This window comes from Battus philenor, unplaced genomic scaffold (genome assembly GCF_028537555.1).
Source record: "Battus philenor isolate CCGP_79_NKW_IND1 unplaced genomic scaffold, ilBatPhil1.0.hap1 SCAF_29, whole genome shotgun sequence".
Classification (NCBI taxonomy): Eukaryota; Metazoa; Arthropoda; class Insecta; order Lepidoptera; family Papilionidae; genus Battus; species Battus philenor.
This window is the reverse complement of record NW_027181692.1, coordinates 1326127-1348190: the sequence shown is the minus strand read 5'-3', so window position 1 is coordinate 1348190 and position 22064 is coordinate 1326127. Positions and strand designations below refer to the sequence as shown.

Here is a 22064-nt window from a genome sequence, read left to right as displayed (position 1 = left end):
GATCTTTGAGGTGTGCATATACCTTGCAGTGTCCATCTGCTGAAAACAAGAAGAAGTATCATTTGGTGCCAAGTGGCATAAACCTTTTATACATAGTTTCATAAATTTTTCAATGAATCTTCTATAACAGTAAAAGCTCAATGGTAGAATCTTAGATTTGGGATCGTAAGTCGCGAATTCGATTCCCGGCATACAATCTTATATAGTTCATATTTTTTGCATTAATTACATATAATTGTCACTGGTAAGAAGTTTTCTGATGATGGACAACGTTGTACTCTTCGTATTATAACATCACACGGTGATCGCCAATCCACTTGCCAACTGTGTAGTTTACGGTATGACCTCCGTTAATATATTTAAGGGAAAACCTATGCCTTGTAGTGACATATTACATATACCTGTCAGATTTGATCACCGCCAAGTAGCGAAAATTATGGGAACCTATCGTTCCGCCCTTGTTTATGTGGGAACAGGGATTTTATTATTTAATGGAATCAGGCGTTACCTCGCGGAAGTCCATCCTAAGTAAAAAAAGTACCAATATTTAGCCACTTTCGCACGTGCAGTGGTATTCGTGCAATAAAGTGCACCGCCCGCCAGACACATTAGACTCTGTGTTTGGCACTAATCGGTGTAACGTAAGTCCTGAAGATGCCCTGTAGAGGGATGAAATACGTGTTGAGTAATTTGTCGATGGCGGTTGTGTGATTCGCATTGTTTGCCGCATACGCATTTATCAGCGGGCTGGCGGGCAGTGCTCTTTATTGCACGACTACCACTGCATGTGCGGAAGTGACTAAATATTGGTATTTTTCTTACCCAGGGATTTTATTTTCTATATCACATTTTTTATTTTCTTTTATTTTTTTATTCTCTTCTTCAATTCCTCACAATATCCATCATTCTGTTTCTTTAATTATATAATCCATAATATTTTTCTGTTTTGCTATTTCAAACCCATATATTAGATCCACACAGTCCGAGTATAGAAGGTTTTTCTTTCTTATTTCGTGAGAAATATAACCTAAGTCTCTTAAAGTGAGAATAGGTACGTATTGTATCTGCGAGCTTATATATAGGCCATATCGTCGCTATCCTTCAAGCGATTTGAATGTCAAATGCGGGTAAGAATGTATATAAAAATATATGCTATCTTATATATAACTACTAGCTGATCCCGCAAACGTTGTTATGCAAAAAAAATATTTTTAATTTTTAATTTAAAAATAAGGGTTAATCGTAGAGGGGTGAAAATTTAGGGTTGTGTGTATTTTTGTATGTTGTATCATAAAAAAATAAAAACAAAAAATTTCGTCAAAAAAAAAAATTTAAGGGTGAACAACCCTTATCACTTAGGGGTATGAAAAATAGATAGTAGCCGATTCTTAGACCTACTAAATACGCATATAAAATTTGGTAAAAATCAGTCAAGCCGTTTCAGAGGAGTTCAAGTTCGAACACCGTGACACGAGAATTTTATATATTAGATATTGTTTGTTAGAGACAGAGCATGTCTTATAAAGGCATGTCTCTACTTGTTTAAATATATTTATCAATATTTGCTACTTTGAAAATGTCACAGGTACTTGAACCAAAAAAATTGTCTGGCTTAACAACAATTATGAGATAATTAAAAAAAACAAGAAATTAACATGAAAACTGAACTATATTTATGATAATAATAATATACTCGTAACAATTTACAAAATATAAAAACAGTTGCCGACCTAAATTCACTGCTACAATATCGTGTTATTTAATTTTGTCACATTATATTTTTAAAGATATGTACTATTATTGTTAAAATAGAATCGTGTTTACATTTGGGAAAAAAATTGTAGCATATATATCTCTATACCTTTTTCTAATTTATTGATTATACTACCACCAAAGTATCACACCTAATGTGATAGTATACTTTCCTGATGATAGGGATATATTTATAGTAGATCTTGCTTTTACCGTTTCTGACAGCAGTACTATTTAAGGTGATGTAGTTATTGAATCAATTTTACATCACTAAAAACTCACTGACGATGCAATCATCACTCGGTAAATAGCTGGCTCCCATATCATCCCGATTTTGTTGGCACACTCACTTCACGATTTTCATCACGGGATCCAGCCTAAGCCAAACTCAGTGGCGGTGCTACCAGGGTCGCTAGCCATCGATCATCTATCAAGACGAGTGAAGATGATGACATACTCCTCAATATATGCCCTGGCACAAACTAAGTCATAAATGAACATATACGACTTCTGTAGTTAACCACATAGCTGCTACGAATCTGTTTGGTATCTGTAATTCTCTAGTTCAAATAACTGAAGTCAAAAGAAATAAAAATAATACTAGGTATATATTAAATTAATTGTGATATATTAAAACTATGATAAACATATCTATAAGAGAATCCATGAACATAAATCTGTGATAAACTGTAATAAAAAAGACCAAATTGCATAAGGATGGATGAATGAGATATAATAGAAGAGAAAGATACATATAATTGTAGAGTGAAAGAAAGGAAAGATAGATAATGTAATACGTAAGAAGAGCATGATAATAAAAAACTGAAATGTAAAAAAATAAAAGAAAAATAAGATCCCTGTTGCCACACAAATATGAGGTGGAAGGAAGGCTTTAGTTTCAAAGTATATGCATGAATCAGAAGTAGATATAAAATTTTAGTGAAATCTATTTAATACAAGTATTGTGTTATGTTCTAGATACTATCATTGAATCTCTTGTCTGATTGATTGATTCGAGCTATCATTCGGGAAATCCCCCGATGAGTTATTGCAAAAGTTTACGGGATTGGGGAAAGTTAAATTGGGTTTAAGATCAAACGGAGCAAAATGGAGGCTTGCTTGCGTTCTCGCGGTGAAATACATTTCTGTAATTATTTAATTGCAAATTATTTAATTAAGCCTCTAATTTTAATACATTATTAATTAGTTTAATTAATACATTTATTATAAAGTATAAAGAATAGATCAAGCAATGATTCTTGGAAATATTTCGATCTAAAATTTTAAAATATTTTTGCTGTTATACGAGAAAAAGAATACATTATTCAGAGAAGAGTAAATTGTTTAGCGCCGATAATATATATATATATATATATATATATATATATATAAATGTACATAGAACGGTAAGTTTATATAATATTCTTTTTAATCCACTTTCTCCCGATAAGCGGGAATATGAAGGCTTTAATTTCTTCATGATATACTTGACAGGTCTTTGAGATCATCCGAGAATCTGTAATTAAAAATGGCGGCGCATTCTCCTTTGTTTACAGCCAAATCTTTTAAAACACAGGCCGTTCGATTGTGGAATGATTTACCGCTGAAAATAAGACGCGCTAAATCACTGCCTATCTTTAAGAAAATGGTAAATAAATATCTACTAGACCTATATATTTATCTGTTAATTCATTTCTTTTTCTTCCTTTGTTTTATTATTATTTCTGTGGCAAATGCGATCCAAATCAATTTGATGTTTTTATTTATTATTGTATTATATTTAATATATTTATTATACCTTATTTATTTTAATATATATGTTATAAACATATGTATGTATGTTTTGTAAAGGTCAACTACCCATTATAAGTACTTTTACCTTTTCCATACTATAGTTGTCTGTAAGAGATTGCCTTGTGCTATGAGACCGCCCATTGTTCTGTTTTATTTATTATTGAGAAACTATTTAAATGTATCCTAAAGTGTACAATAAATAAAAGTAAAAATATATAAATAAGGCATTTCATACACTATATATATATATATATATATATATATATATATATATATATATATATATGTCCAACCATGAAAAAGCCGGTATATTGTTTTATAGTCGGGCTATGCGTGTATTCTACCCGGCGATAAATATTGCACATCGAGCTTTGGAAAGACAATCGGGTAATTTCGGCATCGTAGAGCGCTATCTCTGTCCCACACTACCTATGTGACGTTTTGTAAGTCGTTATATTTCGTGCGACAGCGATAACGCTCTACGAATCCGAAATTAGCCGATTATCTCTTTCTAAAGATCGATGTGCAATATTTATCGCCGGGTACTGTAACTAATTTTATAATATTTATACAGCTGCCTATAATTCTCTGCATCAACTTGATTTGATTAGTAGAAAGTGAAATAAAGCATGGAAAGAAATAAAAGACTATGTGACGAATAAAAGGAAGATGCTTTAAAGATATTGAGAAGGACAAAAGGTAAAGATAAAAACAAAATAAAACTCAATAAGAAACATAATGTACGAAACGCCTCAATAACGATATCTATTAAGACCTCTAGTACAACCCCTGTCTTCGGTTTACAGGGACAGCTTTTATTTCATAATTTATTCACTTTCTTTTCTTATTACTTCCTCATTCTCTTGTCTGTCTCTATAACTCTCACTCGTTTCTCTTTTATTCCTTTACCTTTCATGCGTCACATCTTTTTCTTCACCATTTACCCCAGGACTGCTGTTTTACGTTTTATTATTTTCCTATTTTGTTTATCTGTATTTTTAACAATTCTGATTATAGTTTTTACTATTTTTTATTTTTAATTCTTTTTCTATTTCTAATCTCTTATTTTATATCATAGGTATTTTATTTACCCTTCAAAAGATTGTTGTTTTGTTATCTTTCATTAACTTACCTTTTGCCTTTCTGCAGTATTACAGGAATGTCTGGCGATTATCTCTTTCGTCTATTAATGAAGCGATGTTTCCATCCTCTACTCTCTCCTGAAAATCAGGCAGTTCATACGCTCCGTGCCAAATACGATGTGAAATTAGTGGAAAGTGAATTAAAGAATATTTGAATCTGAAGACAACAATAAGGATTGATTATTTTCAAATAAATTATTCATTTTATTATGACCTAAAAACAAGGTTCTCGTTGCATACCATCTTATATCTAGTAAAAGAAAACGATAGCCGTCGTGGGATCTAAGTGTAACTAATCTCTAATTCACTTAAGTTATTCCGTTATAAAGACTCCGACGTGGGACCTCTTTGTGAAGGAAATCAATTATCTAATAAAATTGTCCGGTATTGGAATTTTAACTTTAATTTTAAAGGCATAAGTGCTATTTTCTATAAAAATTATACATCACTAGAGGTAGTATATCACTTGACGTCAACATGCGTCCGGAATCTACCGAACTGGCCGGAAAATGCTGCAGAATTGAGAAAATTAGACGAAGTAAATATATGTCACTATATATTCTTATATCTAATATATAAAATTCTCGTGTCACGGTGTTCGAACTTGAACTCCTCTGAAACGGCTTGACCGATTTTTACCAAATTTTATATCCGTATTCAGTAGGTCTAAGAATCGGCTACTATCTATTTTTCATACCCCTAAGTGATGAGGGTGGTCCACCCCTAAATTTTTTATTTTATTTTTTATACAAATTTTTTGGTTTTTATTTTATTATGATACAGCATACAAAAATACATACAACCTTAAATTTTCACCCCTCTACGATTAATCCTTATCTTTAATTTGTTAATTAAAAACTTTAATTTTTTGCAAAACAACGTTTGCGGAATCAGCTAGTAGTATATAAAATTCCTCAAGGAAAGTGAAGACGTGGATGCCTAAAGCAAACCTGGCGGATGATCACTGCAGAAGTGAAGGCAGTTGGAATGACGCGGAGCGAAGTAAAGCGCGAGGCTCAAGACCTCTCGGGATGGCGACGTACTGTGGACGCCCTCTGCCCCATCTTGGGTACATAGGAATAAATGATTCTATTGAAAAATGTATGGTTACTCTATCTAAAAATAAGTTATGATAATATAGTATATATATACTTAATGTATTTTGTAATGCAGTTTACACTTAGGTAATCATATCACGTTCAAATTCAGATACAAGGCCAGCTTTCTTTACTCCCCTAACATCTGTCAATTAATATAGTCTCACATATATTCAATTTTAAAACGCCACGCGTCAAAATTTTTTTTTCACAATTCGTCACTGTTTATTGGCCAGTGATATTAATATTTAAAAAAAATGAATGACGCGGAGCGAAGTAAAGCGCGAGGCTCAAGACCACTCGGGATGGCGACGTACAGTGGACGCCCTCTGCCCCGTCTTGGGGTCATTGAAATAAATGATAAATAATGTAAAATTCCATGTTTAAATTAAAATCTAAACAGTCCAGACGCGAAAGATCTTATATGAAGTCATTTACTATGTTTGTAATACACAAACACACGAACATCTATAGACAATATAAATTTGGATGTGAGCTTTAGGAGCAGAGGTCTATCTGGAGGCTTTCTTTGTGTAGTCGCAGGTTTAAATTCATTCTGCTTCTTCTTGAAGTGCCTCTCCAACTAGTGGAGGTTGGCTATCAGCTTCCTGCTCTCTTCCTTATTTTTGGTTCTGCGTAATAGCTCAGCAGCGCTGGCGATTCCAGTCCACTCTCTAATGTTACGAAGCCACGACTTCTTTCTCCTACCAACCTTCCTTTTACCAGCGACCTTTCCCATCATGATAAGTTGAAGGAGATTGTATCGTTGGTGTCGAAGAACGTGTCCCAAGTAAGCGATTTTCCTTCGTTTTACTGTGAGCATTAGTGCGCATTAAATTCATTGATACAACCTTATACAATTCATATTTCACACATTAATTATATAGGATTGTCATTGGTCATAAATAAATTTCCGGAATATGAACATCAGAGTTCTATACACCATAATACCGCACTGCGTTCAACCTGCCTACCTAGCGTGGTGATTATGATATATATCCCACCATAGATATCTTTATGGAATGCCTATGCTTTTCAGTGGTATTGGGCTGAAACGAATGAATAGTAATAGTGTGAATAAATATAGAGTTTGAGTTCAAATAATCGCTAAATGTAGCGACTAGGATCCATGTTACTGCTACTTGAGCTTATATTTGGAAGATCTTTCTCTATGGCTCATATAGGCAGCGTTCAGGAAGTTCCGAAACCGCTTCCTGTCCAAAATATTGCTACAAAGACGAAGGTCTTCGACTATTGTGTAGCTGGTGATGACGTATAGATCCGAGATGCGATCATCTCCCACGGGACTCATATGAAGGTTCAGTCACCCAGAAAGAAATGGAAGGAGATGGAGAGGCTATGGGCGGAGATTCGCTGGGAGATCGAATCATAAATGAGATGATCTGCAAAAGAACCAAAATCACTGGCGTAGCTCGAAGGATTGCTCATTTAAAGTGGCAGTAGACGTGACATATCGCTCGTGCAACCATGAGCAGTTACAGTCGCGAGATATCATTGAATACGGAAAACGCAGAACCTGTCCTCGTGGAAATCTTTGAGTTAGGCCTATGTGTTACATGTGCCAATGTGTTGTAAGATCGAAAACTAAACTGACGGATATATTAACACGTTCACTGCGGCTTGAGGCCTATTCAGCCTCATGGTAGACTTTGCACTGGTGCGGCGCGTATAACTCGTGTTTTCTCTCTAGTGCGGCGGCTGTTTACACTCAACCGAAACATGAGGCAGAAAAGGCCTCAACCGCACTACTAGGAAGTTCAGCTTGAGGCTGATTCGACCTCAGCCGCACCAGCTGAAAGTTCTTCAAAATTGGGCCCGCAGTGAACGTGTTAAAAAGAATAGACCAGAGTGGCGATGGACCGGTCACATGATTCGTGACAAGAATGGGAAATGGAGCAAGGCCATAATAGAATGGTACCCGAGAGACGGAAAAAGAAGTCGAGGAAGACAAAAAATAAGATGGGAAGATGATTTAAAACTGACTGCGGGTGTAAAATGGAGAAGGGTTGCAAACGACAGAAGTCAATGGAAGTTTTTGGAGGAGGCCTTTGCCAACAGGCACACTGAAATTAGACACATACTTTAAAAGTAAATTTAGTTTTAAAATGTGTAGCAATAGATTATTTTGTAAATACTAATTTCGGAATAAAGGGCTTTATTATTATTGTGTTACAGTGCGCGTTTATCAGCTGAAAACAAGAAGGCGATTCGTAGAGAGACTGTATAATACTTACAATTAAGTAATAACTTCAATAAGCACTTGAATACGAGTGATAAATTAAATGTCCACAAGTTGGAAATACGGTCTTGAAGTAAGAAAAACGAATGTTGGCCGCTTCCGTCCTGTTGAAAATCTATAGGGGTGACCTATGCCGATGTGCTGGTGAAGTGATGATATATTTTTTATGGCCCCGCTATTAGGCCTCTCGTACCCCTATCTTAGGTGGGACAGGGTCTTTATTGGCAATTTAATTTTTTTTTCACATAATTTTTTTATTTCCATTCTCTACTCTCATTCTTCACATAATCTTTCATCCTATTCTTTTATGCCACAATTCTGCTTTCTTTCACTTTTGCTCTGTGTGCTTTCATTTCTCCCTCATTACTTGTTACATTTTATCGTTTTTCTTTCTTTTACATTTTTCATCACACTTTATATCACATTTGAGTTACATTATATCATCTTTTTTCTTATTGTCTATTTAAATTTTTATTTTTTTGTATAACTTTTTTAATTATTTTCTTGCAGCATGAGAGGAATTCTTCCCTAGTTTCCTTTCCGCCTATCAGGGAGGCTATTGTCTCCTCCCTGATTTTAACGCCAGAAGTGATGATATATTTCAAATGATCACTGTGATAAAGATGTTGAATGACTGGCTGATAGAACAATAGTGATAATGTACAAAGGCTAATTGCCCATAAAATACGCACAAGAAATATTACTCGCGATGAACTGCTAATAAATTTTCTTTAACTATTTCGTAATGCAAACAACAACCTATATTATATCCGCCTTACTAAACAATATACTAGAAGAGTTTAAATATAAAAGAAATTACAAACAGAAATACGAACATTTATTTGTAGCTATTTATTTTTTATCTAATAGATTCAGGCGTTACTTTGCGGAAGTCCATCCTAAATAAGAAAGGGATTAATATATAGCTACTTCCGCTATGCAGCAGTAGTCGTGCAACAAAGTGCAACAAAGTTAAACAATGTGAATTACACTTACAATTATTTTTAATATATAAATATGAATGTAAATTGTAAAAGTAAAAATAAATAAGCTTAATGTGAAATTATATTAATTGTGTCTAATTTATTTACTTTATTATGTAAATGAAGATGTAGGTTTTGGAACGAAATTAAACAAAAAAAATATCGTTTCCAAAATGATAATATCACTGTATTAAGATTGTACAACGAAGCTGACCCTTTGGTGATATATATGGCTTAGGTAAACCCTGACTCGATGACCCTTTTGATTTCAATGACCCATTTTAGTTCCTGAAATAAAGTATACGAAAATAAATTATAATAGGTTAATAGCTTTGACCCTTTAAATAAATTATATGTAAATCAATACTATGATACAATATACCTGTGATTTTAATTGTGATATAAGAGTGAAAATGAAGGGAGGTGATGAAAGGAAGATGGAAAGATAAGATTTAATTTAATTTGATGGTGAGATTGTTTGTTTTGATTAACAACTTCCTATGATGCTGCATCTCATTCAACGATATAATTTTAGTTCAGATTGAAACTAATCATGACATTTTTTAACGGAATAATCTTGTCTGTGTTCAAACCTTGATAAAAAACCTTATGATATTGCAATCTTTTATTAGAGGCTTTACAGGGTTTTTCAATCAGTTCGTAGAGAGCTAAGGATTTCAGGGCGTTGTTTTGAAAGTGCAGAAGAAGTTGGAGTGGCTTGCTGACCACCAGAGTTGTAAGCCATATGTCCAAACAGGCTTTATTATGCATTAATAAATCAATATCTTATTTTTTAATTGTAGCCACGACTGCCTACCGGCCTACATATAAAAATAACGGGGGTCTTTGACCCAATCATCTTCAATGCTTACTTAAATTCGGTCTTCAATCTCTAATTAAAAAAAAACTCCTTTTTCAACACTGTATGGATTTCGTCTCTTTTTGACTTTAAGTTAATGTTGCTTATTCTTTATTCTTATGCACATATAAATATACACAAACCCGCATACACATACATAGATATTTATATATATACATATATAACATGTTTATCTGTATTTCTTTTGTTGACCATGCGTACATCGTTATTTCTATGCACATAAACAAGATTATCATAAATATCATAACTTTAGAAATTGTTTGTTATTATATATATAATATAATATAAATAAAATATTATATATAGTAAAATATTAAACATGTATGTATATATACATACATGTTTAATTTTTTACTCAATTAAACTACGAACCCGTGGAAAAATACGACGTATATACGACCTAACAATCTTGATCTATTAGAAAATTCGACGCAATGTAAATATAAATGAATGTCGATAACAAAAGATTAATTTCCGCTAGGCTATTGATATCCTGTTATCATTATTGTCTTCGACTTTATACGGATCGATGAGTTGAAATGAAAATCAAAGGAAATATATTTATTGATGAATTATTGCGACGTTGATGTCTGTTGTTTTTTTTTACAATATTTCCGTGTTTAGAAACGAGCTCGGCTAAAAGGCGATGATATTGTCAGAGATGAAAGGAAGCAGGTTTTTTTTTTTTAAATGGTCCCCGCTGTTGGGGACCTCTCGTTCCCCTATCTCGTTTTTAATTCTAGTAATTTATTTTTTTTTTTTATTATTATTATCATTCTTCTCTTTCATATATCATCTTATCTGTCATACTGTTTCTTTCATTCTATAATTTTCCCAGTCTTTCTCTTTCATTCCATTAGTCATACATCCATCCTCAACCACTACATTCTAGGTTTCCTTACTATTTTATTTTGCAACATTATTTATTGTTCAAATATTTAACACGTAGGAAGCAGGTTCAGTAGGTTTTTCACTCTCACCCTGAAGAAACTTGAGTTACAATTTTCAGGAAATAATCTGGGAGATCGTTCCATACACGGGATGTGCGAATAAGAAACTTTGAGTCCAAAAGTTTGGTACGCTTTCATTGACACAGTGTAAAGGTGGTAGTGGATTGACTTCTTAGTCGTGCTATACAGAAACGAGGACGGAGCATTCCTTAAAATGAATCTGGTAAAAATTGACAGAGCATTTACTTTATGACAAAAGTTTTATTTTTGATTATTTATAATATTTAATAGAAAAAAACGTATCCATACATATCTCAGATGCTGCAGCCCTATTAAGAGGTTATAAAAAAGAATAAATAAAATCGAGCTACAGTAAAAAAATATAAAACAATGTAAGAGACATTAAAATTAAATTAAAATATAAAGAATGAGATAAATAATTCGAATAATATATTTATATTATAATAATACCAAATAAATTATAATAAGAGAAAGCTGTAACTGTGATAATGAAAAAAAACTGGAGAATAGAGATAAAGATGTTTGGAAGACAATGATAAGAGTATAAAAAAATACTGAGATAGAAGATATAGAAGGAAGAGATAAAATAAATAAAACAACAAATGTCTTAAAAAATTATTAAACTGTAAAAAATACACTATACCTCCAAAGATGGAGGTGAAGGGTTTCCAATAAACTGTGCCATAAAAATATATTTGGTAGATTCTAATACGCAAACAAGATAGACAGACAACCTTTGTGAGGTAGTTGATAATACAGGCTTTCAATCGGTTGGGTATAGGTAGAGCCTATGTCCAGCTGTGGGTGTCCTAAAGCTTAAACGGTGTTATTCGATTTTTACGAAAAAAAATAGATTAAAAAACTTTTAAGTTAAACGGTTTTATTTGATACCCATATTGTGGTGGTTGTGGAAAAATATGTACCTAGTCCGCCATATTGGAACGGCGTCCATCTTGAATTTTAAATTTTGACATAATCATCGTGTTTTACTAGTGTAGCCCTTTCATTTGATACCCATATTGAGGGGGTTAAGGAAAAATATGTAATCCACCATTTTGTATCGGCGGCCATCTTAGATTTATAATGTTATTGATTTTATTATATTGTATTTTCATCTAAATTAAATGTGTGTACCAAATTTCCGATCAGTCTGACAACGGGAAGGTGCTTAAATTTCAATTTCTAATTTTGACTCAAATGAATAAACAAATAAATTCCGCACGGGTCGAACTAAATAAAACCGTTTTAAAAACATAATTTTGATTCTTTATCATCTACAATCTGTAACATTACAATAAGATGTCTCATGTCGACGTGAGTTTTAGTTGATTGACCATATTATCACGTAATAAAGAAGCTAGCGGAAAGCCTTTGATCACTGTTGCATTGAATTGTATGTATTTCGTTGTTAGTTACAAAACATAGTTTTTACATTGTACCTGATGATATTAAACCATCGTACAACATTATTTTTGCTGACTCTCTATATGTATTTTATATAGCCCTCGTTATTGGGACCTGTTCTTCCACTCATATTTAAGTGGGAACAGGGATTTTTATTCCTAGATCCTTTTGCTACCCTATCTTGTTTTTTGGACAGAACCTTATATGTATAAAATATAAATATATACAGTGGGACTGGCAAGTCGATGTATTCCTTAAGGGAGGCGAAGGGGACGCAAAAACGCAACAGTGTTTTTTTAAATCATCTCCTATATATATGTATATATATATATAAATTACTTACACTATACCATATACTATATCATATACAATTTTAAGCGAATATTGTGGTCTGTGTAAAATAAAACAAAATTAGAAACGGTTTCATATTTTATTTTATTTTATTGGCTTTTTAATTTAAAAAAATAACAATTGGTAGGTCTAAAATAGTCACGTCACCTATACATGGCTTAGTCACGTGGCGTTTTTTAATGTACAACCTGCGTCATATGTAATGCTTATTTAATATAGTTGATCTTGACCTTTTATTGTTAAAAACACGTGTATGTTACACTGCGTAGTTTGTTCAATACGTACCATATATAATATATGTTATTTCAACCTATAGACATAGGCCTAGTTATATATGTGAGATATACCATAATAGCCATGTTTGGGTTGTTGGTTGGCGATTATAATGCGCTATTGTGGTGCACGGGAACGCTGGTGCCCATTCTCTGGAAACTTGCATATAATTAGTACACATAGTGAGAATTATATATGTTTATATCACGGGAATTGAACCCGCGACATACGTTCATAAGTCCGAGTGCTCTTCCACTGGGCTACAACTTCTCATATATATGTATCGATAGCGTATTGAAAAGTTTTTTTCATAATAAAACTTTTCTCTATATAATATGTATGTATGTATATATATATATATATATATATATATATATATATATATATATATACCATTCCCTCCCTCTCTCTCTCTCTACATATATAAATGAAAATGTCTTTTACAAGTGTCTTTCATCATCGGTGATGATGACATATGGACGATATATGATAGGCCTTATAAAATTCAACAGTACTCACTGGGCAATGTATAATTTGAAGTAGACGAGGCATATATTTGACCAACCGAAGGCTGTTCGGGCTGAAAGGTTGTATGCCGAGCCGATACACACGACGGGGGAAATCCCTCTTTTGGTAGACCAACAACGTGCTTACTTCTCGTTGTTCTGACGTCAGATGATAAACATAAAAATATGTCATAGTATTTGTTTTAACCTTCATGTTATATGATGCAATATTTTTTGCACCTTACTGGCCAAATGGCATTTGCAGATTTCGCAATTTTTTTTTTATTAAAAAGCGCCCTTTGTTGGCGACCTACATATGGCATAGGTTCAATTAAATATTATTACATTTACCTTTTTATTTTACGTTCTTTTTTTATTCTTAAGCACTTTTATTATTCTTCTGTATTATCTCGCAATATCTTTTATCCCTAATATTTTTAGCATACCTTTCAAACATCGCAGTATATTAACAGGTATTCCGCGCGTTCTAGGCGGTAGGTTTGAATGCCCCGCCTAAGAACTCTTTTACGGTAACGAAGATTCCGGAGCAGCCTTGGCTCAGACAGCTGAGTTTCAGCGAAGCCTCCATGAACTCGTTGTTAGAGAGAGAGGCAAGAGAAAGTCGAACCTCAAAGGATACTATTGCCTTGTTAATAACACGGGACATTATTATTTATTAAAATATACGTCTATCATTGTTGACGAGATTCTAGAAAATTCAACAATATTAAAAACTTAACACGCGCAATTCATTTGCACATTTAAATATAAATTAATCTATTGATTTAAAAATTTAAAATACATGATGTATGTACAATGTTAAACAAATATTATTCGATAAATAGAATAAAAAATACTACATTACCCTTTTGATCATTGTAAATTAGAATCTGAAATTGAAATGTTAAAAAACAACGAGTAGCTATCGTGTTATACTGAATATGTGAATATTTAATTGTTTTATTACGTATTTACAGTGTAATGTACACTAAAAGACAGAAAAGACAGAAGGAAAATAAAAGAAAGAAAGAAAATATATTTACACCAGGGATGACTAACACGCGGCCTGCTAGGTTTTTCTAAAATTTTTATTATTTTATCAATTGTCTCTCATCAAAATATTGTTATAAAATTAATTATGATAAAATGGTAGTACATGCTATATCGAAACAATTAAAATGACAATCCAATAAGGCTTTTTCCTCTCAATTCCAACTTATTTTAATCAGTTTACATCGAAAAACATTGTCGAACTTATTATTACATACATATTTCAAATAATTTCATTTTTCTTGTTGGTATTTAAATTTTGATTTTCAAATTTTTACCTGATATCTATACCTTTTTTTAAAATTCTAATGTTAAATAAAAATTAGTTTTGTTAATTATAGTGTGTGTAATTTTATGTATGAACCGCAAAATTAAAATTAAAACTGACCAGTTGAGTAAAAAGGTTACTCACGCCTGACATAAACGGTGTATTTTTTATATATAAATAAATGGAATTATAAAATTCAATTCTCTAATATATCAATGTACTTAGTCTGAAACTATACGAGAAGAGCCGCCCATCAACTTTGCAAATAAATCAACAAAAACAGAGTTCCACATTCGATCAACTTAAAACTTTTGAATATTAAGATGTCATATCTCTTTAGTAAAACAAATCTAGGGGATATCTCATGGGGTATTGACATGGTTTTAATTCCAGTGATCGCCAACCTTCCTTACAATGGCGATAATATTTAATGGAATCAGGCATTACCTTGCCGAAGTCCATCCTAAGTAAGAAATGGACCAATATTTAGCCACTTCCGCACATGCAGTGGTAGTCGTGCAACAAAATGCACCGCCCGTCAGCCCGCTGATAAATGCGTATGCGTATCTTATACATCTTAGTCTATAGACTGAATCAACACCTACAATGGTTCATTTCAATTTAAATAATAAAAACTTTTAATACATAAACACTTTATTCATTTTTAAACGTATCCAAAAAATAATTTTTTATACGTATAAATTTACAATGTTAAACATGTACAAAGTAAATGTAATCACAGATAAAAAATTATTCAACTTTATTCACCAGCTTTCATATGGTTACCATCACCTGTCCTAGCGGCCCTTGAGTTGATCATCTCTTTCGAAGCGTGTTTAAGGTCGTACGCCCATCCTATCCAAGCGAAGAAATCGATGATGGACGAACTTAGGTTCAGCCAATTGTCACCAAACTCACCGGCTTTATAATCCCATGGGAAAGTGTGATGGTAATTGTGAAATCCTTCTCCAAGTGTCACAAAGCTCACGCCCATGTTTTCAACAGGTTCTAGATTCTTATCATACGGTTTACTGCCGAACATATGGGCGAAGCTATTTATTGAGCAGATAGAGTGAATTGCGAGGACAAATCTAGATATATTGAAGTGGAATGCGTTGTTGAAGGTTTCGTTCCAGAAGTACATTGGTATAATAACTGGTATTATGAAGCACAGTGTACCCATTAAAGGTATTGCGTACCTGAAAATATATTTAAGTTCTTATAAGTACATTTACTTATTCTATACCTGTCTAACTTAATTGGTGAAGAGATCATTTGTAAATATGTCTCCAAATATATATATAAATTAATAAACAACATATGCTATTTTTATAAATGTCATAATTATTTTAATTACATGTATAATTACTTTTACAAGCGTACTTAAACAGGAGGATATAATAATATATGTTAATTACAACATATATATATGGGATTGTTAAGGCTTTAATTTATTCTTCGGCGTAACAATCCTTTCGTTTAATTTCTCGTAATATTACATTGACTCATTATATTACATTCAAAATTTTTAGAGCCCTATAAAATAATAAAAAGAAAAATCGAACTATTAATACAGTGTAAAGAAAACTGACAAAAGTTTCCTAATAACATTTCTAGTTTGGCAGACTTAAAACACTGCACCAGCTCTGAATATGGTTATGATCAGACACCAGGATTATCGTGTAAATTAAAAATAAAATTATATTGAACTTTATATTTACTTATTACTTTAAACTTCATAAACGCTACCTTATTTGTCAACAAAAAAAAATTGAAGTATTGAATTGCATTTGACGAATTGCAATTTGTGCTACTAGCCGATTTAGACTTTGTGCAGCTTCATCGAAATTCAGTCCGCGTAAACAGGAGGTCCGCGGAATGAAAATTTACACTTTGTGATCGTACTCCAGTTACAACGAAGTCACAAGAAAAGGGACAATATCTGTGTAGGTGTATAGTGTAGTGAATGAGGTGTAGTGTAAGTTGTGCGAAGCGAGGACTACTCGGAAACGACACAGGCTTCTCCAACCGCCCTCGCTTGAACGCGGGCTAGGCGGGCGGGGCCGCCCAGTCATGAGTATAAGTATAATGACTGTTCTGTGCATCGTGCCCGACGAGGGCTAGTGAGGTGTGTCCTGTCTTCGATGCAGGAAGCGGAATCTATTTTAAATTCAGAATAGAAGAGGACAAGAAGAAAAGAGAGGCTACACATTACAATGTTTGACATAAACCAACTTAATTTTATCTAATATATAAAATTCTCGTGTCACGGTGTTCGAACTTGAACTCCTCTGAAACGGCTTGACCGATTTTTACCAAATTTTATATGCGTATTTAGTAGGTCTGAGAATCGGCTACTATCTATTTTTCATACCCTTAAGTGATAAGGGTTGTTCACCCCTAAATTTTTATTTTTTTGACGAAACTTTTTGTTTTTATTTTTTTATGATACAACATACAAAACCCTAAATTTTCACCCCTCTACGATCAACCCTTATTTTTAAATTGAAAATTAAAAATATTTTTTTTGCAAAACAACGTTCGCGGGATCAGCTAGTATGCTATATAAATAATTCTCTATTAGACAGTTATTAATATTCTTCCGCTACCAGATCTAGAATCTTCTTTTTGAACGTATGTCGGTATTCTCACTCTTTTATTAAAATATATAATAAAAGGAGAATGAACGAAGGTAGATTTGATGATATAGATGTGATAGAGTTATGTAAAAAAGGCTATACACACAACAGACATAAATAACAAATAGACCATAGTTTAAAGACTCAGATTTATCCGCTTTATAACGACTAACTATTTACTACAGGATGATCCGAAACATGTGTAAAAGATTTATAAGTGAATATATAACACATTTGTCAATATAAAACATTTATATCTATTTTAAATCAACCTGTATGTATATCGATTTGATATATTATGTATTCTTTATTGTTTTTACTGGAGTACAAGAAGATGGTTATTTCTGTAATATAAAGTCTTTTTATGAAAATACTTATTCACTTTTACAATTAAACAATTTTTAACATATGTATATTAGTTTATATTTTGTTTATTATTTTTACTATTCCTTTTAATGTCACACCCGGCCTTATGGTTTTGCGATATTAAAGAAACGCAAATCTGTCTTCGTCACTCGATTATCAGTGATGGCGTCTTTATCTTTTTTTCTAGTAGAAGATCAGAATCGTATCATAGTCCTAATGTAGGACAATTGGCAACTAGGTAGTATAAACTCTGCAGATATCAGTAACATGACTTGTTTTAAGAGAGGTTGTTAACACGTTCACTGCGGCTTGAGGTCGATTCAGCCTCATGGTAAACTTTGCACTGGTGCGGCGCGTAAAACTCGTGTTTTCTCTCTAGTGCGGCGGCTGTTTACATTCAACCGAAACATGAGGCAGAAAAGGCCTCAACCGCAATACTAGGAAGTTCAGCTTGAGGCTGATTCGACCTCAGCCGCATCAGCTGAAAGTTCTTCAAAATTGGGCCCGCAGTGAACGTGTTAAATGAGCGTGTATCGGATGTCACAATAAATATAAGCATTTAAGTTTTTATACTTACTTCTTCTGGAACATAAGCACTGGATTATTGTGTACATCGTCCATATAAACTGTGTGGCCCAGCCGTTTTACCTCTGAATGCTTCTTGCAGAGTAACCAGCCGATATGAGAGAATATAAAACCGCGTTTAGCGTTGTGCGGATCGGCGTTGGTGTCCGAATATTTATGGTGCATCCTATGGTCTCTGACCCAATTGTAACTTGTAAGTTGGCAGGCTATTGAAGTACAGATCATAAGAATTATCTGCAGAGGTAGCTTCGCTTTGAAACTGCGATGTGTCCAAAGCCTATGTGATCCAATTGTCGTACCAAGAACAGAGAGCATCCACATAATGACACCTGAAGATATAAAATGTAAATTGTTGAAATTATCATTGTATAAAAGTAACACAATATATATTAGTTATATCAACATAATTATGTCCTATGGATCGATGTTTAAAGCTGCGGATATTTAAAATATATTTAAGAAAAGGACCAATATTTAGCCACTTCCGAACATGCAGTGGTAGTCGTGCAACAAAGTGCACCGCCCGCCAACCCGCTGATAAATGCGCCAACCGAGTGACACTAATCGGTGTAACATAACTCCTGAAGATGCCCCGTGGAGGGGTGAAACACGTGTTGAGTGAATTAAAGGTGGCAGTTATGTAATTCGCATTGTTTGCCGCATACGCATTTATCAGCGGGCTGGCGGGCGGTGCACTTTGTTGCACGACTACCACTGCATGTGCGGAAGTGGCTAAATATTGGTCCTTTTCTTACTTAGGATGGACTTCCGGAAGGTAACGCCTGATTCCATTAAATATTTAAAATATATTTGCATTAGAAATCAGAGCTTTTTGAACTACTTATGTCTCAGTGCAAAACTTCTCGACAAATTGACTTAATAAATATATAATTGCGTTTAATTATTTTTTTAAAAAAAGTTTGAACTGTTTATTTATAAATGGAATTAGGTTTTTTTAAAAAAATTCCTCAAAACATTATTAGACTACGATTTGCAAAATTTAAAATTCATATCAAAAGTAAATTGACATAAAAGCCTTATTATTAAATATAGGATTATTTAAATTACAAGAATCCTTGGCAGTGATGTTGCCTGATTGTTTTGATTTTATTCAGGCTATATATAAAGTGTATATGTATACATCTGTGTTAAACTTTATTAAAAGATGTGTTGTTGTGGACTTTCCTCCTACTTCTTGTCCACAAATATAACAAATTAGGCAGATTAGAGTCAAAAATAAATTAGATTAATAAAATAAAAAGATAGTTGAAGATCAATAAGAGTTTTAAAAGTTCCACTGTTGAATAAATTTTTTACTTTTAATAAACTGACATTAATAAGGCTCCCGTACAGTATAAAATTCTATTACGAGAAAATACCACAATCATAAAAATTATATGTATATTAGTAAAAATATCTATACGGTGCTACATATGTAACATAAAATCTAGAGATTTACAGATATTTGTTTTTAAATAAATTAGTATTTTAACGGTTGATTTTAAGTATATATTTAACAACATATTATATATACGCCTAATTTAAATACATCTAAATATTGACAAACGCAATAAATACTAGTTTAAAAAACTTGTAAAGTCTACATTACTTTTTTAAAAAATTTAACAAATCATTTATATTTCAGATATATTAGACGAAATTAAAATAAAAAGTGTATTATTAAATAAATCTATGTATTGAAGAATTTTTAGTTGATATATGTTTGTGGAACTTGGTTTGTTGACTCATTTACATAGTTGATATTATAATGTACATATTTAATATTATTAAATTTCATTTAAAACAGCAACTGTTGAGTTTCTGTCCGTCTGTTAGAGCAGCGCTAGCCAGCGGCAGCTTGCTGTTTATAATGTTACAAATAATCAATGTTTCAAAAGTACATACAAATGTTTAATTTATTATTAAATAAATCTTATTATATCACTCAAAAGTTTTTAATTGATATAAATGTGTGGAACTTGATTTATTGGCTCATTTACATGACTTATATGGTAATATGTAAATCAAACATTGTTAAATATCATTTCAAAAGTGCAGCAGTTGACTTTCTAGTTGCTTTTATTAGATCAGCGTTCCGAACTAGTACTAGCTTACTCACGGATAGACTAAATAATTATATATTGTAAAAAATAACTGACGATTTTAAAATACGTACAAATGCCCATATATTATGAATTTTAATTTGACTATTTTATGTCTAGAAAGAGTTTAATTTGGTAAAAACTGTTCTAGTGTGGTGTAGAACTTTCTAGAAGGTCGTTGCGTGGACTTACTTGTTAAATGTAACTGTAGCTTATTATTGTTTTGATACAAATTGAACTTTATGTCGTTGTAATAAGGATATTATTCGCTTACCAAACCCAATTGTCTGCCATTTCACCGAAGTAAAACCGAGGTAGAGACCATACAATGCGCTGATGTGGTAAAACGTGTATATAAACACATTCGTGTATACCAACTCTATTTTTTCATTCTTCTCACTTATCTTAATGTCCTTGACTTCGGTGTGAAAGTCTTCCAGGGTTGTCGACGCCGGGTTAGGTGTCATTGTGTTTCCATACACAGGATGTCGCTCAGGAATACTGTGGAAAAATCACTGCAGTGATTTTTATATAGAATGTTATTCATTTAAAACTACAGGATGTTTAATTCTAACTTTATAACATTTGTTATTGCAGATTGCTTTTAAATATATAGATAAATAATTAAATGATAATTTAAAATGTGATATAATACTGTGATGAAAAGTAACGTGAATTTTTATGAAATGTAAATTTTTTTACATTAAACTACATGAAAAATCTAATTTATGATACAATTCCGTAGAAGAATTGAGAAAACAAATCGAAGTGTAGAGGCACAGGTGTAAGGTGTAGATATTCGCAATGGTAAACATATATATATATATATATGTATATATAGAGAGAGAAAGGGAGAGCGAGCCACCATTTCAACATTTTTGTGCAATATTCTATCTCTAAACATTCCCATAGAAGTTAAATGTTAACAAAATTCAAAAGAGGGGGGGGGCTTTCCAAGGATACTGTAGGAGAACAATAATTTTGGGTATGAACATTTTTAGATGGAGATATCGTGTGGTTACGAAAGCATTAGACTCGTATCAAATGTATATATACATATGTATATATATATATGTATATATATATAATATGTTGTTATATACTTTATTAATACGTTTGAAATAAATAAGTAAAAAAAACTCACCAATCGACAACCGCTTTGTTCCGCTACACTTAACTAACAGAGAAACATTTATAAAAAAATTATAGATTTTTATATACATATTAATGTATTGTAATTACAATGTATGTAATTGATTAAAATATAGCCGACACGCCTTGTCCATTTTTAACATCGAATTGTCGATTAGCACCGAATAGTGAATAATCAAACTAACTTTGCTTATATCGGATTGTTAGTTACGAAATATCTCAATTTATATTAAATATTATTAAAATAATATAAAGAAAATTCGTTAAAGTAAAATGCTTCAAATTTAAAATGTTAAAACACAATGACTACATGTTGTTTATTAAAAATTTTCCTTTAAGACTCTCTCAAGTTACGGCTGATAATTATATATCTAATGTTACATATATATATGGTTGAAACATTGTCAATTTCACCAACTTCTATAACGATTGTTAAAAACAAAAACAACATTTTTTATTACATGTATCATGTGTATTAGTACTCTCTGT

General features: G+C 32.4%; 1 protein-coding gene across 2 annotated transcripts; it reads right to left on the bottom strand.

Moving 5' to 3' along the window:
• Nucleotides 1–15389: 15389 nt before the first annotated feature.
• Nucleotides 15390–21657, bottom strand: LOC137926199 (acyl-CoA Delta(11) desaturase-like). Of its 2 annotated transcripts, XM_068769768.1 has the most exons (4): nt 21568–21657; nt 20698–20924; nt 18314–18650; nt 15390–15930 (listed from the first exon to the last, which is right to left on the bottom strand). In XM_068769768.1, exons 2-4 carry the CDS (start codon nt 20888–20890, stop codon nt 15492–15494), a joined length of 969 nt encoding a protein of 322 aa, XP_068625869.1. In that variant the 5' UTR covers nt 20891–20924; nt 21568–21657; the 3' UTR covers nt 15390–15491. The 2 variants fall into 2 exon arrangements, with proteins under 2 accessions (XP_068625869.1, XP_068625870.1); XM_068769769.1 differs by lacking the exon at nt 21568–21657 and having other exon boundaries at nt 20698–20938.
• Between the last annotated feature and the right edge of the window lie 407 nt (nt 21658–22064).

Coding starts and splice junctions, on each gene's coding strand:
- LOC137926199 (XM_068769768.1), bottom strand. CDS start 20,890: ATGACACCTAACCCGGCGTCGACAACCCTGGAAGACTTTCACACCGAA. Junction 18,651..20,697: donor ATGGCAGACAATTGGGTTTG/GTAAGCGAATAA, acceptor TTATATCTTCAG/GTGTCATTATGTGGATGCTC. Junction 15,931..18,313: donor GTGCTTATGTTCCAGAAGAA/GTAAGTATAAAA, acceptor ATATATTTTCAG/GTACGCAATACCTTTAATGG.